The sequence below is a fragment of the Macaca thibetana genome, chromosome 9, assembly GCF_024542745.1.
Source record: "Macaca thibetana thibetana isolate TM-01 chromosome 9, ASM2454274v1, whole genome shotgun sequence".
Taxonomy (NCBI): Eukaryota; Metazoa; Chordata; class Mammalia; order Primates; family Cercopithecidae; genus Macaca; species Macaca thibetana.
The window spans coordinates 123,231,895-123,257,612 of record NC_065586.1 but is presented as its reverse complement, the minus strand read 5'-3'; the positions used below and the strand labels follow the sequence as shown (position 1 = coordinate 123,257,612).

Here is a 25,718-nt window from a genome sequence, read left to right as displayed (position 1 = left end):
GGCTACTTACATTTTACTTTACGTTCTAGGAGCAAATCCAGGGGGCCAGGAGCCCTGCACTCGGCTGGCTGCTTAGTCCCTGGCCCAGGCCCCAGGGCCTACCAGGCATCAGAGGGACCCCTGGGTCTGCTGCCCTGAGCTCAGAACACCCAATACTCTTTGGTGGGTGGGAAATTAAGGGTGGGGATAGCTCCTTGGCATCCTAGGTCATTTCCTCCCCAAGAGACTTCTACTCTGCCCCAAAGGAACTCAGCCTCTGCGCTCTGTGGCTTCTGCTGGTGGAGAGTGTGTGCTCTGGAGGGAGTAGGGTTCTTGGCTAGGAGTGGCAGTGGCGCTGGCTCTGGAGTGTCCCTAAATGTCAGCATGCAACATTATCAGGCAAGTCCTCCCACTTCATTCCTCAGGCCACTCATAGGACTTCCTGTCCCCTTGTAGAGGGGCTGACACCAGGCTGGAGCCTGCACTGAAGGGATCCCCGAACCCCTGCTTCTACAAGGCACCATACGCAGGTGAGGGGCCAGGCACGTACACGACCCGCACCCTTTGCGCCTGGCTTCCCAAAGCTCGGCCGTGCCATGCCGGCTGGCACAGCACACAGCCATGCAGCAGGGTCCCCAGCCACCCCTCAATCCCTGAGAGAACACACAGAGTCCCCCGGCCTCCAGCTGCTCCGGAGGCGGCTCCAGGGTAGACTCAACAAGTTCCCGGGCCATGCAGCGCCGCCTGCAGCCCAGAAACCCGGAGGACGCGCTGTGGTGGAGCCCCGCGCGCAGGCGGCAGCCGGCGGCAGCTCCTTCCACCACCTCCTCCTCCACCTCCTCTCCTCCTCCTCCTCCTTCAGCTCCCGCGGCGGTGGGAGGGGGCTCCTCCACTCCCTCCCTATCCCCCACCCCAGGCACGCGGCCCGGCCCGGCCCCGCGCCGCCCCCGCCCCACCCCCGCCCCGCGGGGCCCGGGGCTCCGCCCGCCTCGGTGCCAGCCGGGCGCACAGGCAGCAGGCGCGGGGCGCCCTCGCCTCTAGCCGCCAGGCTCCGCGGAGTAGCTGGGACCTGGAGCAGCGGCAAGGACTTCCCTCCTGCTCCCTCCCCCGCCCCGCCCCCGCCTCCTGGCCCTGGCTCTGAGATCTCGCTGAAGACAATTGCAGTAAATGAGGACATCGGAGGAGCGCGAAGCCGGGTGGCTGTGGCTGGCTCCGCCACGCCGCGAGCAAGCGAGCGCGCGGGCGTCCCCGGAGCCGGCCGAGCCGCTGTCTCCCCGCGCGCATCGCTAAGCGGGGCCAGAGGGACGCGAGCTGCGGCGCGGGGGCCCGCCGGTCCAGGAGGGCCGGGCCGGCGGCGGTGGAGGGGGCGGGCAGCAGGCGCGCAGCCGGCCAAGTCCCCGGAGCCGAGCCTTCCTCCGCGCGAGCCCGGTGAGTCTGGCCGCGGATGCCCTGCCCGAAGTGCTCCGTGCCGCGCCAGGCTTGCCAGGGTCCGCGGCGAGACATGCCCGAGCCAGGCGCTGCACCGACCTCGACTTATCTGTAAGCAGCGGAAGGTAAGCGGAGCCCCAAGTGCCCTCCTCCCGCACCCCCGCGCCCGTCGTACTTGGCCGCGGGCAGAGCACCGCTCGGACAGGCGCCCACCCCGACTCCGGCGAACGCACTCGCCCCCAAACCGGCTTGGCCGGAGACTCGGCGGCTCCCGGGGCCGGGACACCCCGGAGCAGCCGGTAGTGGACCCTGCGCGGGCGCAGGTGGGGGGCGAGGTTATGCAACTGCATCTGACGCGGCCGGGTCACCGAGGGGCGTCTGGCAACTTTGGCGACGCCAGCGAGGAGCGGGGCTGCGCCTCTGCGATGTCAGTTCCAGACAAACGCCACAGCTTCCTGAGCGCCCGACAGCCTTAGCCAGGCAGAACTGGGGGATCCGGGGGCGGCCGTCTCCCATGAACATTTCGAGGCTTTTAAGTATTTTCCAAACTAAAGCGCCCTGGAAAGTACGGCTGATTAACTTCGGGGGGGATGAGTTGGAGCAGAAGGGCCCTGACGCCAGCCGTTGAGGAGAAGCGCGAGCAGCAGTGAAGGCAGATGCCCACGTGAAATGCCAGTCTCCACCACTCCCTGGGGTTGGCACCTTCCCTGGGCTGCGGGCTGGGGTCGGTGCCCGCGGGGCTTCTGGGTGCCTGGCATCCCGAGTCAGACCAGAACAGGCGTGGGAAACCAACCAACGCTGCAGACCTAAGACAGGGCGAGCTGGCGGGCGAGGGCAGGAGGGAGGAGGGAGCTCGCGGGCAGCCCTGGGCCGGGGCAGCGCCTGGAGCCCAAAGTCAAGAGCGAGAGCCTGCATCTTGCTGGTTCATGCTCAGGGCTCCAGGCTGACGTCCCCACTGCTTGGATAAAGAGCCGCTCCCTGTGACCTCAGCATTCTACTACCCAAAAATATGCCACAGGGAGAGGGAGCCAGTGATAAGGAGATGCCAGGAGTGGGGGAGGAGAGGTGCCTCTGGAGTAAATAGGAGAGAAAATGGGTGCGTTTTGCTTATCTACAGCCCAGGGCTCCTGCCCGGACCCCTCTCCTGCTGTTGGTCTGTGCTGGGGGGCTGGATACGCTCTGGGCCCCTGCGCCAGAAGCAGCGGTGAAGGAGTTTACTTTGACCTTGTCTGCTTAGGCACTGAAATTCTGCGGAAGCATCCCGAGGTGAAAATGCAAGAGTGGGAAGGAACTTTGGGGGAGCCCTGCCTTGGCTGGGAAGCCAAGCGATCATTTCAGAAGACTACAGCTCAGGCTAGCACAGGGTAGACGTCTGTGCACTTGAACGCTTTCCCCTGAACGAGGACTTGCTAGAGGGTTACCTTTCCATATCTCAGTGGGGGGACTGTCAGGGTGACTGCGCTGGCTGGGGTCTTGATTAAAAAAATACCACTCACAAGACCCGGGCCATGCCCAGAGTAGTACATAGGTGAAAATGATATAACCCTTATTAAGCTTACACTACAGCAGGTTACCGTCATTTCACCATGCAGAGGCGAAAAGTGCTGGTTTTTACTATTCCCCCACACTGTGCTGTTTCTTACATTCATATCCTGTTGAATATTACTTTCCAAAGTTCATATTTATCTTTGCAATTTTTTTGCAAGAATGATTAGCAAACATGCATGGGGGCTCAAAGGAAAAATGGAAGTCCTGCCATCTGCATGCCTCACCAGATATTAATCATTTACTATCCATGTTTACTACTTACATTAGATGGCACTGCTCCTCACGATGGTTTTATTAGAGGCGCATTTGGTGAAGGGAAAAAAAAGTCTAGCACAGCTATCACTAATTGCGTGATTTTGCATAAATTACGTTAGCCATGGAGAGTTTTGTTTTCTTCACTAAATTCATCATTTTGTTTAAAAGATTGAAAATTCAGTTTAATTTCTTTAGCTAAATGAAAGACTCTTTCTTAAAGACAGGATGTCCTTGAAAAGCTAAATATGTCTTTAAACTTACTACAGTTGCCACGACTTTGTATTTTATCATTGTGATTAAGACTTTGAGCTTTTACGTAAGTCAGGCCCTTTACCCTATTAAGAAACAGAACTACTGGTTCAGAAATAGGCTAACAAGGCAAAAGCTGGGGAGCTCCATGTCTGCACAATGAGATTTCTGCAAGCTCTACGGGAGGCTGGGTACTCTATTACTCTGTTTACTTCGGGGGCTTCTCTGTTTTGCCAGTTATTTTCCCCTGTGACAGGAAAGGGAATTTTTGTGTTTTGTTTCTCCCTCTGTAGGGAAATTTTTTTAAATAAATCAATAAATAAGAGAAAGACTTACACGTGAAAGGCATTCATCTACAAGGAAGACTCCTACACATTGAAATAAGCAGTCCAAAAATCAAAATGATTCTCAGAAATAACAATGGATCGAAGCAGAGCGACAGGACAAACCCGTTCATGTAGACATTTGTATTCTCTTGTTTGCACCCAGCCATGGCTATCTCATTTAGAGACACAACTACTGAACTCTGGAATATGAGAAGCAGGTGACTTACGCTTCTCAGAGACTCATGATACAGAAACGGTCACAGCTACATCCCAAAGCAGCAGCTCTGTGGTCAGAAATTTACATAGGAGGGCAGTGACAGGTTCACCAGGGATTTTAATGCTTGTGAAGGATGCTGTTTAACCCGTCCATAGCACCCAAGAAGCTCAGTTGGGAAGGCTGGCAAATTCTACATACCTGAGGCAAACCACTGTCATTCTGGGAACGTGAGGTCATAAAAACTCCCCAGATAAAACCAGTGTCATCGTCATTTTTAATAGTCCTTCATAAATGTGAAGCGCCACATCCCCTCCCCACCATAATTCCACTGGTTGGAGACCTACATTCCCCAACCAGAAATTAGCTGGCATGATTTATGAAGCAGATCTTCTTCTGTCTCCTCACATATTTGATTTTAATATTTCATAACATTATGGAGTGACTTCAGTATTTTAAAGCAAAATTTAATATGATTGATACTACATGACGACACTTTCATTACCATGAAACTCTCATACAAACATTGAGAGAAGTCTTTATCAAATACCGGAGCTAACCTATGATATGTATGTAGTGAAACTTCATGACTTTCCATCAGTTTATTTAACATGTACATTGTTCTTATACATTAAGGACAGAATACAGACTTGCAGGAACCAAACTACAGGGACCCTGACAGGATTGCTGTAAACAAGTTGTTTGGACAATGTCTTGTGTTAAGCACTAAGCCATGAAAGTATAGGTTTGAACCTTTGGACCATGTGTGATAATGTGTCTGTTTCAGATCCTGAAGGCACTAACTAAGGTATTTCCAGGCAACCAAGGATCTTACCTCTCACACTGAGAAAAACCATAACTTCAGAGACATTTCCTGGTTCCAAATTCAAGTCCTTTCAGAGAACCCTGTACTGTAAGTCACAGGATATTCAGTGTGCATCTGAGTCATATGTGCTTTAAACATTATTCAAACCATCATGAATGGGTTGAGGGACTTGGAGGTGTACAAAGATGTCACCAGATGACAAATCACTATCTGAATAAATACAAAACATTCTAACTTGACAACTGTGTGTCTTTCTGCTGGGTATATATTCCCAGCTCTAACTGGGACTGAGAGAAAATTAACTTGAATGGAGAATAGCAGATATTAGGGATAAGCAGGAATTATGATTCCAAATTATAAACCTTTTGGCTAACAACATATTTCAAAGGGATTTGGAAATAACTCTCCCCAAAGTCATTATTTGTGAATATTTATTTTATAGAGCACTGAACTGTTTATTCAAAGTATTGCACATCCATAGACATGTTCCTTTTCCCACCCTATCCTGCTATTAGGAAGTTTGAGCAAAAAAAAGAAAAGAAAGAGATTCTTGCATCTCTGCATACCGTACATTCATATGAATTATACTACTCTATCCAAAAGAATGGTAAAGAAACAAACAAACCCAGCATATCAAAATGCTTGTTGAAGTTTATATTCTACTTAATATGGAAAATTCCAATTCAGTCCTTACTAATCTAGCTTTGGCCATGAAATGAAATGCAGTAAACTACAGCATATGAGAGACATGGGAAGGAGGCTACGGAATGCTGAAAACACTACAGGCAGCCTTGCAGATAAAAGTTGCTCTCACTCCATCTCAGTAGAGATGATCACAGCTATATCCCAAAGCAGGGGTTCCATGGACAGGCACATCCCAGAGAGAAAGAGGAGAAAGCACAGCTGATGGCATGAGGGCCTTCTGACAGCTGTTCAGTTGAGGAAGCAGCAAGGGGCTATGTCATACTCATGCCAACCTTAATGAAATTGAGTAGTCTTTGTGTTTCTAGGTCATTCCACTGGTGATGTGGGATCCCCCACCCTTGTTCTTCTCTAGGAAGGATCTTGTATTTGTCAACTGCCCTTCTTAATGTTTTTTAAAATCTCTTCTATATGTACTTAGTGGTTAGATTTTAGATAACTCTTACGACCTGCATTTTGTACAGTGAAATCTGCTTATTTTTGTAGTAAGCAATTTTACCATCCTTAAAACTGTAGCAAAGATATAAAACCTGGGATTTTTAAATGGGGCAAGCATAGGGAAGGTAGATGGATACGGGGATGGCTTTGTTCAGAGAGGACTTCTGATTTGTGGATATGTACTGAGCTGTTGCAGCAGTGGCCAAGGCAATGTGTAAGGTGTTACAAGACCAAGTGGGGGGACTCCAAGAAGCTCAAGTCCAGGAGGAGAGGAGGTGGTGGCAAGAAGTGGCAGGAGCCTAAAGACTCCCAGGAAGAATCAGGATAGGAGATTACAGGCAGAGAGTGATGCCCTGGCTGACTTCATGGGTGATGCTTGAGACTGGACTCCTGAGCCCAGCAGACATTAGTCCTGGAGCTTAAGCCAAGTGGGAGGGTGCTCAGGGCTACAGACTTGTATGGTCAGAGAGAGAAGTGACATCTGGCAAAGGTTGAGGTGCTGGGATCAGAGAGTAGAGGCACAGTTTGGAGTCAGTTTGAGGAGGAACCAGCAGAGCAGGAGGGTCCTCTGTTGATGTTTTAAACAAGAACATATATTCTCAGAAGATTAAGACGGTATAACTGGAGGTGAACCAGAAGAGAGAAGTTGGAGACCAGTTGAGAAGGTGTCACAGGTGCAAATGAGCCAGTCCCAGTAGCACTGGGAAGTAAGTTAGGGGACAGCTATGAGAAAAACCTTTTGGCAGGCAAGTCTTTGTAATGTGGCAAGATAGAAAGAAGGGACTAAAGATGCTACCCAAGGCCAGCAAGGCGGTGGGGGATTTTAATGGAAACAGAAGTCTGCGAGCCAGCAGGAACTGGGGAAAAGATAGGATTTCTATTAAATATCTGAGTGTGAATTTTCAACTGGAAATACTATTTTAAAAAACAACATTTTCATTATTTCTTACCTCCTAGAATGTCCAAGAGAAATACTTTCAAATGGGAGGAAAATGGACGAAGCGATTCACAACTAAAACCTTAAATGACTAAGCATAGTACTGTCTATAACAGGTGCTTAGTAAATATTTAATGAGGCTACTAACACAAACCTAGTCAGTGATTTTGCTGCCCACTCAGGAAATCCTAATTGGGAAATAATTGTTTTCTTCCATTTCCAATTGTAACTTTTTGTGTAGTAGGAATTAAAGGAAACACCATGAGAAGGCAGTAAAGAGGAAGGCGACTTCCAGGGCTGAGCAGTCCTGACGTCCGGCCATGCAGTGTTTAGAAAAGAAAAAAGCACCAAAGGGTTGGGTTCTTTACCACCAAACTCAACCTTGGCAATTCCTTTGGTGAAAATTCAATTGGGTAGAAGTTGAGTTTTTAGAGAAAGAATGTCTTTGGATTTAGCGACCTAGTATTAGGGTAAAAGAAGCAAACGAGGAGAATTGAGAAAATGCATCTCACTGCAGTCAGATAAATTAATGTTCTTCTAACCCAAATGCTGACATTTTGGGTTAAAAAGAGTTTTCACCGGAACTCACCAAAAAAACTGGAGAGTTCATTGGGCCAGCATGAGAGAACGAGATGTCTGTCTCTCAGCCTTAACCTCACATCTCAATTTGACGTCGTGACTTCAACTCCATTGATCTCTGTGCCAGACCCACCAATTTCTCATTTTAAAAATCAATAAGAGTACTGCCTAAAGATTATTTTGGTCTTTTTCCCTTGCGTAAATCACATTGCACAGTGTCCACTTAACCATGCACTTGAGACTCCCATAGCTTAGATAATGTGCCATGTGCAAACGTAGTGTGTGAAATTAAAGGAATGCTGAAAATATGTTTTTCACTTTCAACCCATATTTTTCATTTGACTTCTTGCCCAATGATAACTGCATTTCTCAATTAGTTACTTTTCTTGTTTTAATGGTAGTTGTTAGCTCAGTGGGTTCACTGAAGTCATTCACATCCTCATTTAATTTGTTTTGCACTTGCTATTTATATTTTAGTCTCGCTGTATAATATTTATTCTGAATATATATCTACTTTATTTATTGTGTCTATCAGATTTATCCATGTGGCAAAAACACCCAGGGTGAGGCTGAATTACAGAAGTTAGCAGGTGGCTGGACACTGGACCCTCAGACAGAGTGCCCTGGCTCATTGACAGGGTTGGCCCCACAATGCACTGGGCAGGTCAGCTACTGAGTGAGTGGCAGAGACTGGACCCCAACTCACTCCTGGTAATTATTTAAATTACACACGGAAGCATCAGTTCTAACTCTGTATCTGAAGAGTCAGTGAGAGTGACCACTGGCAAATGCAGCTTTAAAGTATAACTCTAAGCCAACCGTACAGTTTTTAATCAGCCAGTTAAGGTTGGAACCTTCTGGCGGTGATTCTCAAGCTTGTGTCTCTTAGGTCCTGCGTCCGGTGTCATCCACATGCACAACACATCCCGAGGTGTGCTGTCTTTGTGCACATCCACCTCACCACCAGGGCCGTGTACTGAGCGCTTCCTAGGAGCCGACCTCCTAAGCCCTGACCCAGCTCACAGGGAAGTGCAGTGTGGTGGCGAGAGAAGAGGCTCCAGGCCAGGCTATCCTCCTTTGCCCTCCTCGCTCTGCCAGTAACTATCTGTGTGACCGTGGGCACGTGACTCCACTACCTGTGCCTCGGTTTCCCCATCTTTATTAAAAATAGTAATTTCTCCTTCAGAGGGTGTTTGGAGAATGAAAAGTTCAGACATACACAAAGCACAGAATGGTACCTAGCCTGTGTTGAGTGTTATACACAAGTGTTACCTTTTCTTATCTTTGCTCTCCCAGGTTAGATCACTTGCCTAGAGTTCTGGGCTATTAAGTGGAGGGGAAGTGCCAGAACTCAAAACCAAGCAGGTGGTCTCAAAGCCCCAGTTCTTAGGGACTACGGCCAGATATTAACCATGTTAGCAAACCACGGCAGCATGGGCAGACCTTGAGCACCCCCTCTCCAATGTAGAAAATCCAAAGTTATTCACTGTGCCAAGACTGTCAATGTACGAACGACTGGTCTCAAACCCCAGATCCACGGCTAAAAAGAGCTGCCCCAAGCCATTGAATTCCTAGAAGGGAACAGAATTCTAAATGTTTTGCATCTCCAATCAGAAATATTTAAAAATAAAAAGTGTGAATATGCCCTATTCCTACTGTGGGTCTGCTCTGTTACAATTTACTTGGAATTTGCCATCCCATAATTAATGGATGTTGTGAAAGACCTGGATTTTCAACCATGACAATGACTGGCCACTAGCTACCTCCTCTGTGGAATATGAATCCACCTTGTCTGTCGGTGCACAGCACAGCCCAGCCAGGCCAAGGCACAGACACTCTGTGAGCCTGTGTGGGATCTGCTAGTGATCATCTCAACACCTGGCTGATGTCTAGGTTTATTCCAGAGAAAAATGGAAGGGGCCCGTCTTCCCTGCTCCCTTGTGACATTCACTCATTCATTAAGCCCTTCATTCAATCAATATTTCTGGGTACTTTTTATATACCACAAGCTTCTCTAAGCTTTGGGGATACAGCAGGAAATAGAAGACAACAAGGGATGAAAAAGATAAAGGAAGAAGGCCAGTAGTTCTTTATCATGGGGACATTATTAAAATTATGTGAGGTGTTTAAAACAAAAAGTGGTACCCAGTCTCCATCCTCCAGAAGTTCTGATTTGCCTGGACTGGGGTAGAGACCAATATGCTTTTTCCTTCTTTCTTCTCCTTGTTTTGAATGGATTAACTTCCTGGCCTCCAAGTGTGGCCTTTGAGGGTGCCAGGCTGAGGGAATAGAGCCCTTAAGGAAAAATGTGTGTTTACCTCCTTCCTGTGGGAGGACAGCCACCCCCTGGATTTTCTTCTACGTGGCAGGAAATGCTCTCTTTAAAAATTCACACACAAAAACAAAAACCAAAAAAACTTACAAAAGGTTCCATTTCATCCACACCTATGCTCTCCTCCAAAGCTTCAAGAAGGCCGAAGCATACAGGGGTCATGTGAGGTTTTGGAAAGATTTATGTTTTCCTTTTTAAGATCTTTTTAGCGTGCTCAATCCACAGAGAATCACTTCATAGATCATCAGTACTGCTTACTCACTACGAAGCTACCTTCTATTCATGAACTACACAGGCTTTTGCTACTGTTCTCTTTCTCTTTTCCACAAGCCTTGTAAAGTAGCAGGGCATCTGTTCCAAGGAGGTGCTGGAGAGAGAAAAAGATAGAGGCAAACGTAGGAATATTTGCTGAAAATGGGACTCTTCATTGAGTTTAACACTTAATGTGTTATGTGTTGGGTGCTTCATAGAACAGGAAACCATACTAGGTCCTGCTTCAGGTGCCTGCCCGAGCCTGCACTCTTGTTTTGCCCCAGGGTGAATTGTCACATTCCCTTCTGGACAGGAGATGGGGTTGCTGCAACTGGCCCTTTAAGAGCAGCCAAAACGATGGGAGTTGTGGCTGAAGGCCATCAGAACTCTATGAGCCTGATTCAAGGGAACAGCCCACAGATGTCCCACAGCTGACCTGGACTGATGTTCCAGCACACATCCCCTTCCCTTCCTGTGTCTGTGTGTGCATTTCTCTCGACTCACCATTCCCCTAACATCCTTTCTCTCTTTATACACCCCCATTTCCCTTCTCCTGCCTCTCCATGTTCATCTCAATGGACAACAGCAGTGTGGCACGAGATTCCTAAGTACTGCTCTTCCTCATTTAGTATAATTTCATATTCACTGTTCTCAATTCAAATAACAGGCAAATGAAAGCTGTTTCATTCATATGTTTATGCCCCCCTGATACAGTTTGGCTCTCTGTCCCCACCCAAATCTTACCTCGAATTGTAATCTCCATAATCCCCGTGTGTCAAGGGCGGAACTAGGGAGAGGTAATTGGATCGGGGGGCAGTTTCTCCCATGCTGCTATCATGATCGTGAGTGAAATCTCAGGAGATCTGATGGTTGTCTAAGTGTCTGGCATTTCCCCTGCTTGCGCTCATTCAGTCCTGCCACCTTGTGAAGAAGGTGCCTGCTTCTCCTTTGCCTTCCACCATGATTTTAAGTTTCTTGAGGCCTCCCCAGCAATGCAGAACGGAGAGTCCATTAAACACCTGTCCTTTATAAATAACCCAGTCTCAGGCATTTCTTCATAGCAGTGTGAGAACGGACTAATACACCCTTGGAAGTGACTAGACCCACGGGTATGCCCCAGACCCTCTATTGTTTTTTTTCCCTCTGAAAGCCAGTGATTCATCCTCTAGAGCAGATTAGACAACTGAGGTCAGGAAAGGTACCATGCTCTGAAATGGTATTCCAAGCTGCTGAGATTTTTTAATTAAACTCTGAATTTATTTTGCTACTACCATATCTTGGAAGAAAGTTGAGTACTATAAGAACAAAGCTTCTGATAATTCCTAGCAAGTCACATTTTCTACAACAGTATGGGACCCCAATATACTGCATGATTAAATATAGAACCTGTACAATTTCTGTGCCATCCACTCATTTCTGTGAGTGTGTGTGCCATCTCCTTCTCTCCCCTCAGCACAGTAAACATTTGTACAACAACCACGCAAGATAGTTATGCCAAAGTTCAGAAGATAAAAATCTCTGGGTATGGTTTTACCTCAACGAATAAAACTCTATCCCTTCTCCTTTCCACTTCTCTAATTCCTACTCAGGTTTCATTATACAGCCATGTTCTACCTAATCTGAGGATCCAAATAATGTAGAAAGACTCCTTGGAAGCCACTAATATTGTACACTCATCCTAAGTCTTGTTGCCATATCTCAGCTAAGACCCCAGCTCTAAGGATACTGTGATGTACAGTGTTAAGATTCTCTTGCTGGAGTGCAGTGGCACAATCTCGGCTCACTGCAACCTCCGACTCCCTGGTTCAAGCAATTCTCCTGCCTCAGCCTCCCAGGTAGCTGGGATTACAGGCGTGCACCACCACGCCCAGCTAATTTTTGTATTTCTAGTAGAGACGGGCTTCACCATGTTGGCCAGGATGGTCTCCATCTCCTGACCTTGTGATCCGCCCGCCTCCGCCTCCCATAGTGCTGGGATTACAGGCATGAGCCACCGCGCCTGGCCAGTGTTAAGATTCTTAAACCAGTAAGTAAGGACGGATGACTGAGCATAGGAGAAAGACGGTGCTTAGAGGGACCTACTCCACAGAACACTTACATTTGTGTTAAGCAGAGAAAACTGACACACAGCAAAGCAAAGTGAGCATCCTTCAGGCCTGCTCTTGTACATCTCTCAGGTGGAGCTTACCCTGACTCCCCAGGGAGCACTCTCAGTACCTGCCTCCTCTTACATGGCCCTGCGCGCAGGGGACTGAGGTCAGCCATCGACGTGTCTCTCCGCTGCTGGACTAGACACTGCCCAAGAACATGCCTTGTTTTTTCCTGTGTGCCCAGCATCTAGTATGGTGCCTGGGTCACCCTGGGCATGCAGGCACTGTTCAGTGAGTAAATGAAGGTGACAGATAAGGACTGGAGAAGGCATAGAAGACAAGACTAGATCTAGACCACCAAACACAGACTATCCATGAGGAAGGAGGACCAGGGCACGGTCCTGGAAAGTGAACCAGCGGAAGTGAAGACACAAAGTCGAGACTGACCATGGTGTGTTCAGGAGACAGTGCAGGAAATGGCTTAATGGAAGTCAGCAGATGGAGCATTTTTGAGCAGCCAGGAGAAATCTAGAAAGATGAGCAGGTAGGAAAAAGTATAGATGATCTTATAATAAAAGGCTCTTTGGAAGTGCTACCAACTGGGATGTATCCAGGTATATGCAGAGAAAAGTGATGTGCACTTGGAGCCAAGACTAGCAGGACCTGCAGGATGGGGGACGGGGGTGGGGTATGGGGGATGGAGAGCTGAGGGCAGGAGAGTTAAGAAGGCCAAGATCAGGGTGGGAACAGTGTGGAACTAAAGGGAAGAAATCAATAGGAGAAGGAACAGGAAGGAAAAACAAAATGAACAGGGCATGGTGACGACTGATATGGGGGGATTAGACTGGGGAATGAATTAAGCAAGCCATTGGCAGCACTTGTTGGAAGCCTTCAGTATAAAAATACTGAAAGACTCTACTAAGTTGGAGATGGGTCTCGTGACCCCAATGCAAAGCAAGTCCAGTCCTGCCTTTAACATGGGGTGTCTTCTTTTGCTCCAAGCTCAGCTGGGGTAAGCACAGTAGCTGTGTTGCTGGGTTGAGTCCAGGCCACCCTTGGGTCTCAGGCATTACATCGTGTTAGACTGCCTCCCAAGAAAGACCACTGAGTCCTCCTCCTCCAGACTACCAGAGACACTGCCAAGTTTTTCATGCACAAAGAGAGAAACCTTTGAAGACATTAGATGAAACTTTGTGAGGGAAAGGATATGGTTTCATGTTTTTAAAATGTAGCTACTTATTATCATGCACAGAGAAGACAGAGGTTCACAACAGCTGCTGGTCAAGGAAAACATTAAACAACCAACTCACCTGGCAGAGTAACACCAGGATTGATAAGAGGTAGATTTTATTTTTAAGGAATAAAATATACAGTGTAAAGTAGACAATATATAGACCTTTTGTTTATTTTCTCTTCTCTTCACCGTCCCCCCAAGAAAAATGACATCTTGTGTTATGAATGCTAAAACTTCGCTCTGTGCACACTTGCAACAAATAGCTCATTCAAACCAAGACAGTCTTTTCAGACTACGCCATGGACTGCAAACTGTATGAGGGCCATGAAGATTACAAGCACTAACTCTTTCTGCCGACTTCAGTTAGGATTGTGTACACGGACCCCAAGGGCAGGTTATTTTCTCTACATTTGGCTATCAGCTTAGGAATGGAAGCCAATTACAAGAAATGCTCAAGTCTCCTTTTCTTCCTGGCACAGCTACCTCTGCAGTGAACCGAAGACCATGCAAAGCTTAGGATTTGGCCAAACCAAGGAAACATCGTGGTCTTTTCACACTACGATGATAATATAAGGGGGATCCATTCTGATGGTTGAGTTGATAGGCATTCCCATGGCCTTGCCGGAAAGACGGATTGCATCTTCAGCTCTAAATGACTTCCATTGTCATGAACGCTACCTCCAAGCAGATATCCTGCCCTGAGTGTTCCGATGGGGTATCCTCAAATAAGACTGGGAAGTGGCAGGGAAAACAGACTCCTTTGATATAAGTCATTTTGGGGGGGGGGAAAAAAATCAATGTCCTAGTTTTAGTTTCAGATAAATCCTGAATCAAATCATGCTGTTTAATAAAACAAAAATATAGATTCAGCATAATCAGGAAGGCAACGCACTCCCCAAGTACATTCTAGTATGTATCCTTTTGTTTTCATGCGAGTGAGATTCCCATTAAGTCTAAAAAAGGGAGACCACCTCTTCTGTGTCCTGCCAACTCCCGCCTCTGATGGGTCCCAAACTATCAGCTGATTGTTGCTTCATCACTAGGAAGCCTCCGGGGTCAGTGGGACACTTGCTATCGTACCTAAATGTACTCATGAGCTATGTTCAAAGCACAGCCCTCCTGTCTCACACTCTGTCACTGTCATGATGATGGGAAAGGGGGAGGCAGGGAAATTAGTTCCTTTTACCAATCTCACAGGCGATTTTGGTGAATTGTTGGAACCAACTGTACTGAACTCCTTTTGGCCATTATTAGCTGGCATAGCTAACTGCTGCAAATAAAATTTTTTTTTTTTACATTGACATAATGTCTCATTTCAACAAGGCATATTTTCCAGTTGATTTTCACCAACATCATAAAATTTTGGTAATTCATTTCTGCTAATGTAGATTCCATTTAGACAGGATGAGCAAAGGTTAACATCAGCATAAGCTGAAAATCAAAGAACTGGGTAGTGAGACATAAATGAAAAGTCTGGACCATTTAAGAGGGCCATTCTCTGGATCTTTTAAAACATGAGCACCAAACCCCAAGCATCCATGCTTCCCCTCCTTTGTTCTCACTGCCTTGAAGCAGGCCAGTGTGAGCCTGTGTGGTTTACATTATGTGGCTGAAGCAACAGACCATAGGTTTTTTTGTTGGTTGAGTGTGTTTTCTAAAATCACAGATATGCATGAGTGGGGGACTGCACCTAATATAGGTTTTCTTCTGCCTCGATGCCTACATTTAAGCTCCATGAGTGCCCCTTTTCCCTTCTTTGGACTGGGTGGTCATCGGTTCTTAATAACAGAGGTTTCACTGCAATATTCTACACATCAAGGGAACGGGGCATCCATCTCCGTGTTTCCTCCAAGGAGCCACAGTTCTGCAAGAAAACAGTTCCTCCCACATTGCTCAGTCACACAAGGGTGTCTGAATTCATCTAGTCACCCCTTTTCGGTCCTTCTCATCAGTGACCTCTGAAGAAGACAACAAATATAGGGAAAAAGTAACATTTCACTATATAAAGAAAATTAAACCAGATAATGAATCTAAGACACAGTCCGCCATCTACGGCAGCTGGCTTTGTCCCCAAGGAAAGGAGGATTTCCAGTTCTGAAGACTCAATTGGCGCCTATGAAACAGGTCTCTAAGCTAACTATTTCATAACACGAGTGACTTCATTTAGTGCGCGAGGTTCTGTTTCACCTCCCCTTCCCACTGGGAAGCCGGTGGTGAAGAATGGGATTTCATTTTCACCACTGTCCCATTCTGAGTAGCCTCATGTTCAGGCGCCCCCTCAGCATATGGAAGAAAATGCTGATCCAGTTCATCTTGAATCCCAGCCAGCATCTTTGACTCCAAGGTGTCTGAACGGTGAGAAAGCCACTAGAAAACCCTATAATTTCATACAGTCCCTTGCGGCACTCATCAGACTGCTTGCCTAGCTATCTTGCTATATGCGGGACTGCTGGGCCCTGGGAGGTGTCTCAGTCAGACTGGCAGCTGATTGCATCCTCCCCTGCAAATCCCATCACAGGGTCAAACTGCAAACCTGCAAATCTGCACGGACATTTTAAGAATGGACAGAATCCAATGGAGAGTTTGTCTTGTCAGCTGATGGAACCCCACAAAGTTGCCTTCAGACTATTGAATCCGTTTTATTTCTAATTAAAACAGATGCTGACTTCCTTCCTTACAGTGTGTTTGCTCAAATATTGACGTATCTTCTGCTAAACACTTAACTATACATAGCTAAATACATACGCAGGCACGTATATACCTATGCATATATACACACATACACACACTTGAATTCATTTTCGTTCTTTATCGGGGCTCCCTCAAAACAATCAAAGATGACCTTTGGCAAATGACTTATACCCCCATCTCATCATTTCTGGGTTTTTCTTATTCTGATATGAGTGGTTATACCTTCCAGAGGCCTGCTTCAGGTGTGGATTGGATTTTACCTTGTGTTATTTCCATGGGCAAAACCAGAACGACGCTGTACCTCCCTCCATTCTCCCCAAATTGGAAAACAGAAGGAAAAATAAATCTCTCCGAATGTGTTCTCTTAATACCACAACGATGACCGTTTTTGTTCATTTTTTTCCAGTATAATTTGTAGACTGCTTTGTTTCACCTAACATTATTTCGTAAGTGTTTTTCTATGATACTAAATAATCTCTATAATTATCCTTTTAATGGCCACCCAGAGTGAATGTAAACCATAATTTACTTAACTGTTTACCTATTGTTAGCCATTTAGTTGCTTCCATTTTTCACTTAAAGTTGGAATGCACATTTTCATATCAGCCATTAATTTAAAGCAGCATGCGGAGATGGCTCTCCATCACTAATCTAAAAATGCAGGGTTTATATATTTACAACTCACATTTGATTATGAAATTTAATTTGAGGGTAATTAAGACATTTATATTCCAAACAGCTCCTCGACATCTAGCTCTCTCGAGCCAAACAGGCACAACCATGACTAGCCATTTTCACCTCAAGACAGCACAGTCCAATGAGTTCTAAAACACAATTTTCTTATGAAAAATAAACTTTATGAACTCCTACTGCTTTAGAGCCAAGAGATTACCTCCCTGAACCAGAGTCCGTGGTTCTCTAGGGTGACCCAGCCGAGGCAAGCCATCGTGAAGAATGCTATTGTGGCTTCATGCTCAGTCCAGAATTCAAAGCAACCCTCGCTCAGTGCTCCCACACCTGCTGTGTTACTGGAACTACCTGGATGTCCTTGCCTAACCGGCACCCAGATACACTGTGGGAACAAGATAAGGACATTGCTCAGATGAGTTTCAGTTGTTTGATGCTTTTAAAGTTTATCATGGATCACTTCAAGTTACAGAGTTTCTTGAGCAAGAGTAGTGGGTTAGGGCATGTGATTCAAACGGATTCAGCCGTTTCAATGGGTGTGGCCTACTAGTCATGCGACTCTGAGCAAGATGCAAAAAAACAAAACAAAACAAAACAAAATCATGTGCCTCAGTTTCTCAATCTGCAGTATGAGGATATGAATAGTGGCTGCCTTGTAAGGATATGATGAGGATCAAATCTAGAAAACGCAACTGCTATGCATAGGGGAATGCTGACATTTGATTAGCACATAGGAGCACTTAACTGCATGCTTACTGAATGTTAACGCTACACTGTAACGTATGCACATTCACTTGCTGAATAAATGCACGAAGGCATGATGAATGGAGTAGTGTGGGAGAAGGTTCCACTTGTCTCAGGGACAGTCCTCTGTAGAATGCCCCATTTCCTTTCATAACAAAATTATTTTCTTAATGGTAATCACTGTAAGCCTTACCCTCCACCCCCAATAAAGAGCAAATGAACACCCTGAAAAGATGTGGCCACCTTAGTAATTCTTAATGTCCAGAAATTCAGTTTTAAAGCTTTCGAAAATGTCATCCAGCCATCAGAAAGAACTCATAGCCTCATTTGAAGCCAAAATAAACCAGCCACAAAAATTCCTTGGTGTTTTCCCTATCAGGGAATAAGAACAACTCAATTACTATTCCTGTTTTTTTTTTTTTTAAGTCAGCAATAACAAAGTAAACGGATTAAAAATCCGAAGTATTACCATCATTTTTTTTTTTACTAATAACAAGATGATTTTTATGTACTAGCAACTCTCTATAAAACAGAGAAGAGCTTAGAATTTTTTATTATTATTTGGCCACTGGCAATTAATTCTTCTGATGTGTTGTATTAGTTTGATGGTTGGGTCCAAGACCTAGAATATTTCTTGCCCCAGCCAACGGATGCCAGAAAATTATTTCAGTGCAGTCCCTAGCAAATGGTGATGATGAATAGCATGGCAGGACAAACGTATTCAGACACACATTTTTCAGAGGTAGCAGGGAAAATGCTGAAAAATTACTAGTAAATTGCTTTTTGTAAAAATGCTCTCTCTTTCAAATTTCCCCTAGTATGAAGGTCTTCTGCAGAATGATGGCACAAGGCATTCTGACATACCTGGACAACAAAGGCAGTTAAAGAATGAATAGGAGATCAGAGTGAAGGTTAAGATTTAATTTTCTTATTCCACCCTCACTGCCACCCATACTGTCCCCCACACCAAGCTGTCTTGTGTGCATCTGTTTAACCCACTGGGATAAGAATCTCTAAAAGCCACCGATGCTTTCTCCTGAGTAGGCACGCCTCGTCCCTCCTTCCACCTATCATCTGGGCATCCCAAACGGAGTCAAGATATTGGTGCATCTCCAGTCTGTTTCTTGCCTTTTCTCTCTTCTCTAAAACTGCCCAGTTTTTCCAGTTTCAAATTGCAGCAATCTCCAAATATCTCCAGCACCTAGTAAAGTACCAAGGACTTCCTTTGCTGTCTACGCAAGCCTCGCCTTTCAGGACACACGATAGGATAATCGAACAGGAGCCCGAGGCATCCAGAGGTGCAAGGGCTAATACAGTAGTTCTCTGCCAGGCAAGACTCTGCTCCCAGGCTCATTTGGTAATGTCTGGAGACATTTCTAGTTGTCACAGTGGGAGGGAACGGTGCTACTTCTTCAGTGGGGAGAAGCCAGGGACCGCTGACCACCCTGCACTGCACAGGACAGCCCCTCCAAAGCAAATGATCCGTCCTGAAATATCAGTAGTGCCAGGATTTGGAAACTCTGGTCCCATCTAAATCAAATGCTACAGAGATTGTTTTTTTGTTGTTCTTACACATGATTACGTGTTAGTTGTTCATGGCATAATGTTTGAAGAATGTGATTCCTTCACTCTGTCATTCAGTGAACAGCAGTGGAGGCCGGCAAGGTGACAGGACCAGGCTGACCTGAGACACAGAGGTCAGTTTAACAGAGGGTCAGTCATGTCACTTACTTTCAGATGGGGGCTGTGAAGTTGTGTCTTATTCCCCTTTACGGAATCACCGTGCACCTCGGCCTGTCATGCTAACTCATTAAGGGCTAAGGATGTGGGGAGGGGTCATGCCTCTGTCTGTTGGACAGCTGGGTCTATGAGGAACAGCATGGATTCAGAGGTCACTAAAGCAGGGTCCTGCTCCTGCCTGCGCTACTTATTTGCTGGGTGACACTGAAAAGTGACACAACATCTCTGAACCCTAGTATCCTCTTTGAAATGGGAAGTGTAGCCTTGACCTTCAGGAACATTTGTAAGCAAGGTATTCTGTATGTGGACGAGCAGAGTATCTGGCTCTCGAACCACCTCACTCCAGAAGCAGTGGCCATGCCGTGCGTGTCATAGTTCTTGCGGCATTTTCCAATGAGTGCTGCCACAGGTCTCTGGGCTGGTTTTTCAGACTCCCCCAGGACAGAACACAAGGTGTGTCAGCAGCCGGGCTGGGGGCAATGTGGACGAAGCCTGTTTTTGTGCAGCTCTCATGGGCCCAGGTCCATGACCTTGCCTCTCTGAGCATTCGGCTCCAGCCACTCGGGCCCTGTACACCCTCCGTGCCTTCCCTTTGACTGTTTTCTTCTCAAACACAAAGGGGTAAAAGGCAAAGCCTCACTCACAAACAACATACTTAACTCTATTTTCTTGCTTTAAGTGCAACCATCAAATAAGTTCTTCCATGTGCAATAAACAGCTGTGAATCTGCCTAATAAAGTGAAGCCATTTTACCCCACTGGTATTCCCCGAGAGGAGTCATTGGCCACCTGCATCTTTTTAGCTGCATTTAATAATTCAGCCCAGGATGAATTTGCATGATTAACATAAAGCCTCATGGTTTTATTTGCTTTCAGAATTTAAGTACTGAAACAACCACCATTGTTTTCATTTTTGGAGGTTGTGATCAAAACACAAAACTTGATTCTAGAATGAATAATTTCTTTTTTTTTTTTTTTTTAAGAATTATTTTCCAGTACCACTCTCCATGGAATCAAAAGAGTTGCAAACACGGCCTTTGTAGATGCAGGGAAACCCACATTCTTTTTAGGGCTGGTGTTAACCCATGAGAAGCAACCATTCCCTCGACGACTTCTCCTTTATGGTTCCTACCCAGGAGCATGGCCAACTCTCCCACGGAATCCATAATGGCTCACGCAAATAGATTTCTTTCCGTTCCTCCTCGGAGGGCTCTCCACATTTATCTGCTCAAGACGTAGCAGCTCCAGTAAGTCTTTAAAACAGCAGCTCTCCCAGATTCCAGCAATAGATTAATGACGTCATCCTCAAAAAATAGTCAAAATGCAAACCAAATAAGTAGCACTTGGTAAACCATCTGCCTAAGAAGGGGAGTCACGCGTGTGAAAAGATAATTTGCAAAGCAGAAGAGGCAGCATCATTGGGTTTCTTGATGAATGTAGTAAAACAGGTTTGTCTAATGGGGAAGCATGCATTACTATCAAAAGAAAAAGCGAGTGTATCCCACCTGGAAAAGCAAGCAGGTTTTAATATCTGAGAAGCATTTCAAGCTGTGCTGCCAGCGACCCTCAGCCCGTGTGATTTTCCTTAACATAAAGGCCGACCTCACCTGCTTAAACATAATTAGGAAACAGGCAGTCATCGCGGTGGCTAAAAGTTTGTGCGGCCGCTGCTTGCGTGTGTATTTCTGTCCCACTGACGCCTCTGTTGCTGTTTCTGAATGCAGGAACCATGGTCAGTAAGGACACCGGCAAATGCATACTCACAACGTCGGAGAGTGAAGTGGAATCCGCCGCCTGTCTGGCCCTGGAGATGAAATACGCCCTGGACCCCAACCGGCAGATTAAAAAACGGAACAAAGCCCTGCAGGTGCGGTTTAAGGATATCTGCGAGGCACAGAATGAGCAGAGGGACACGCAGCTGTCCTCGGGCCAGCTGGGGGAGAAGCGGGAGGCCAAGTCCGTGTCCTGCAGAGCCGCCTACCGCAAATACATGACAGTGCCCGCACGCAGATCCATCCCCAACGTCACCAAGAGCACAGGCGTGCAGACCTCGCCCGACCTTAAGAAGTGTTACCAGACGTTCCCTCTGGACCGCAAAAAGGGGAACCTCAAAAGCCTCCCAGCTGCAGATTCCTTTAAAAGCCAAAACAATGGGTTTCTAACGGATGCTAAAGAGAAGAACGAGGCTGGACTCATGGAGGCGGCCCGGCCGTGTGGCGCAGGGCGGGTGTACAAGACCACAGCCTTGGTTTTCCATTCTAATGAACACATGAACGCAGCAGACCAGCCTTTGGGGGTCAACTGCGCAGAACCCTGTAAAAGCCCGGAGCTGCTCAGCTATGGAGAAGCTGCGCTCCAAAACTCCGCTCGGCCCCCCTCCGAAGAGCCCGATTACCAGCTGCTCGGGAGGGCCAAGCAGGACCGGGACAGGCCAAACTCCGAGGAGCCCGCTCCACCTGCCCTCGGGAGGGTGTTTAAAACAGAGGTTGCCACCGTTTACGCACCTGCCCTCAGTGCCAGGGCCCCCGAGCCTGGTTTGTCAAACTCTGCGGCCGCCAGCCAGTGGTCACTCTGCCCAGCAGACGAGGAGCGGAGGAGAGCCACACATCTCAATGGGCTCCAGGCGCCCTCGGAAACTGCCCTGGCCTGCTCACCCCCGATGCAGTGCCTGTCCCCTGAATGTAGTGAGCAGCCCTCGCAGACTCACACCCCGCCGGGGCTGGGGAACCAGCCTAGTCCCACAGCGGTTGCTGCAGGTGAAGAATGCCAACAAATCGTGCCTCATACAGAAGTGGTCGACCTCAAAGCACAACTTCAGATGATGGAGAACTTGATCAGTTCAAGCCAAGAAACCATCAAAGTGCTCTTGGGGGTCATTCAGGAGTTGGAAAAAGGAGAGGCCCATCGGGAAGGGTATGTATGTTCACCCATGTCTTAGGAAGCTATGCAGGCCCATCACCACAGGGTCCATCTGTAGCCCCAAACCCAAGTCCGTAACAAGACTAACGCCAGCATTTCTGTGAACAGGTCATAGTCTAAGGGTGTGGTGAGCTCCAAGGGGTCACAGATTATTGTATGATACTAGACTTCACTGCATCCTGCACGATACTCTTTCTGATTAATGTTCATCTTTCTGGCCTTGAATTCAAACCATACCTATGCTTAGAATGAATTGCTAGCCATTTCTTTTTATTCTGCTAGGGCTAAAGGTTTGTGATATTGATAATGTATAATAGCATATGCCAGTCCAAAATATCCATTCTAAATAAGAATAGAATCATATTAGGAAGAGAAGAAGCCATAGGCCTCTTAGGAATCATATTAGGAAGAGAAAGGAAATTTCATGTGACATTTGGAAAAGTAAATGCTGACTTGCTTATAATAAATAATTGAAATAATATTGGTATTCAGGACTGTACAAGGCTTTACATAGTAGACACTGTATTTTTCATTCTGTACCTGGAACTCAAGCAATGGGCATCGTGAGGCCAGTCCTGACTGTATATGGTTAGGAGACAGATGCCCTTCCCCACGGGCTGCCCTCCGTGTCTGGCGGGGCTGCAGAGAGAATGAGACCAGCTTCACGGCCGATACTTTGTTGCGTTGATAAGACCCTGTTGCATTTCATCTTTTGAAGTTTAAACTGTGCAGCAGCATCTTTAAAAACAAATGACCTAAAGGTGGGGCTTTGGTTCTTGAGCTCCCCAGTGCAGAAGGCTCCTGTAGGCTGCCATGTGCTCAACTGATACAAAGTAGCCTGTTCTACTCTGTGTTCGGGGTTATCCGACTTTGCCTGGATTGCTGAGACCTCTCTTGCCCATTACCCCTTGAAAGTGTCTGTGTTCCTGCCAGCCTGTGTCCTGCAGGTGACATCGGAGGCAGCGTGCTGTTGCCTTATGTGGTGTGCACCCTTCACTCTGTGAGCCCTGAGCCCTGGGTTTAGCAAGCTAGAAGCCAGCCTGAAATAAGCCAAGTAATGTATTTTCAGGACAGAAAACCACCTGGGCACAAAGTTGCCTTAAGAGGATTGCTGTGGCTGAGTGAGACAGTTGTTTGCTGACTGCAAAGAATGGGGAGGAAACCCTCCTGCCTTCAGGTGGAGGCTGAGGCGAAAGGCCCAGCTCCAGCAGCGGAGAGCCTGGAGCAGGTTGTGCCCTTGGCTCTGGCTGCTCCAGCTTGGCGCAGGAGGCCTGTCTACAACCTGATGCTCTTAAGCAAAAAGAAGTGCCAGCCAAATGTACAAAAATCTTAACCGTAGATTCATAGGTAATCTAACACCATGTAATATTTCCAAAAGGCCTTGTTCCATCTTGGGTTTACATCTCCATTTTCATCCCATTTTAATCAGTACAGATCCAAAAGCAACACTCCTCGGGGGTGGGGTGAGGGATATCAGTGATTTACTGATCAGTAGTCCACATTCCTGCAAAAAAAGTTAAAGCTCAAACAGTGACCCAGTCACTGACATTGATATAGATGGTAGTGAATTAAACCAGACAGCAAAAGAGAAAGATGCCAACATCACCAGTTGGGAAATAAAGTTCACCAAATGGTGTAAAATGAAATATGTACACTAATGTGCATACTCACAGGGGCGTGTGCCCGAATAAGAACCTGAGAAGGCTGAACACGCACGAGAAAGGAAAACCGTACGATACATGGGAGCTCCTTCTTACACTGCTCTTAGAACAAGTATGGAAGATTGCTTTAAATAAGATCCTCAGGGTTCTCTGAGATGCCATCCATCTGGCAGTGTGGTTCTAAGTTTACTAAGACATGTCTGGGTAGGAATCTGGCACTGAGGGCTCGGGCAAGGGCTGTATCTGTCTGTGCCTTCTTTCTTCACCTGTAAGTTGAGATCACTGTCTGTCCTGCAGATGGGATGGAATGACATGGGGTGACCTTCTAATGTGTTCAGCCTAGCGGCAGGTGTGTCTGAATGGGCAGATGTCCGCTAGTGGCATGAGTGTTGGTCTTGCTGGCTAGCAATGCTGGAGCGGGGGGTCTGGGGAGGACTTAGTGGTCTTGTGGGCATCCAGTGTTATGAATGCATCCTCTCCATGCCCGGCACAGAGGCTGCCACACAAGACTGTCGCTGAAACTCTGGAGCTGCTCTGTCCAATACAGTGGCCACTAGCTGCACGTGGCTATTGAAATTCAAACTCAAATTAATGACAATTGAAAATTCACAGTCACAGCAGTCACGTTTCAAATGCTCAATAGCCACATATGTAAGACAGTGCAGCTACGGAACATTTCCATCATCAGGAAATGTCCTTCACTCCGGTATCCCAGAACATGGCACAGTGCCTGGTTCTTAAGCATCTGAGGACTTGGGTACCTTAAATCAAGACAAAGGATGGTTTTACTTTAAAATCAATCCTAGTTCAGTTGCTGCCAGCACAAGCTCACAGTGGAAGGTAGAAAGGCAGGTCTCTGTTGTGTTCCTGGGAACATTCACTTCCTCCTCTCTCTCAGAGCCCTCTGGACTCAGATAACAAAGAATCAAGTGGTTCCAAACTCCAAGGCCACCTTATGGGGCCCCCTCTTGATCCATGCCCCAGGGTCGTTAATTTGGCTGAAATTCAAAGTTCCCACCCTTCTTCTCCATGTCAGAACACAGGAGGGGACTGCAGCCTCAGAGACAGGCAGGTAAGATGCAAGCTCATTCTCCATCCCTTCCCAGACCCTGGGTACAGCACAGAGTCCCGGGAGTGACAGCTGTGAGCAGTGGCAGCCAGCACGGGTCTGGGACATCTGGAACAACAGGCTCTGGATGGAAGGGAAGTAGCATCTGCTGATTTCCATGGTGTAAATACTGCTACCGTGGCCAATTTCAATCTCACAAAATCCTAAAAATGTAACACTCTGCCCCACCGAGCACCCAACAAATCCCTTGAAGGGCAAGTTCTAGGACTTTAGAACGAGGGGTTCACAGGGCTTACTTTATGTACCAGGTCTGAACTGGGGAGTAGGTATTCTAGTTGCACCTCATGGTTTAAAAAAAAAAACAAAACCAAAACCAAAAGAAAACAGGAAAATGCACTCTGCTGTGTGTACCTTGATACATAGTTATTATATGATAGGACAATGAACTGAATGACCAAGCTAAAATATCAATGGAGGCCAGGCACGGTGGATCACGCCTGTAATCCCAGCACTTTGGGAGGCCGGGGCGAGTGGATCACTTGAGGTCAGGAGTTTGAGACCAGTCTGGCCAACACGGTGAAACCCCATCCCTACTAAAAAATACAAACATTAGCCGGGCGTGGTGGCAGGCACCTGTAATCCTAGCTCCTCCAGAGGCTGAGGCAGGAGAATTGCTTGAACTCGGGAGGTGGAGGTTGCAGTGGGACAAGATCACGCCACTGCACTCCAGCCTGGGCAACAGAGCAAGACTTCATCTCAAAAACATAAAAATCAAAATCAATGAAATTTTTCTTGGAAAACATGCTAAGGCCTACAAAT

At 46.8% G+C, this 25,718-nt stretch overlaps 2 protein-coding genes across 5 annotated transcripts in view; one reads left to right on the top strand and one right to left on the bottom strand.

The window, feature by feature from the left end:
• DOCK1 (dedicator of cytokinesis 1) overlaps positions 1-25,718 on the bottom strand; it is a 557,083-nt gene that overhangs the window by 262,683 nt on the left and 268,682 nt on the right.
• Positions 1,374-25,718, top strand: part of INSYN2A (inhibitory synaptic factor 2A) — a 61,414-nt gene continuing 37,069 nt past the window's right edge. For 2 of the 4 annotated variants that reach the window (XM_050803749.1, XM_050803746.1), the window contains exons 1-2: positions 1,374-1,532; positions 20,975-22,163. In XM_050803749.1, coding sequence (XP_050659706.1) covers positions 20,980-22,163 — 1,184 coding nt within the window. In that variant the 5' untranslated portion in view covers positions 1,374-1,532; positions 20,975-20,979. Of the gene's footprint in view, positions 1,533-18,329; positions 18,423-20,944; positions 22,164-25,718 lie in introns of those variants that run through there. The other 2 variants (XM_050803747.1, XM_050803748.1) reach the window with 2 other exon arrangements.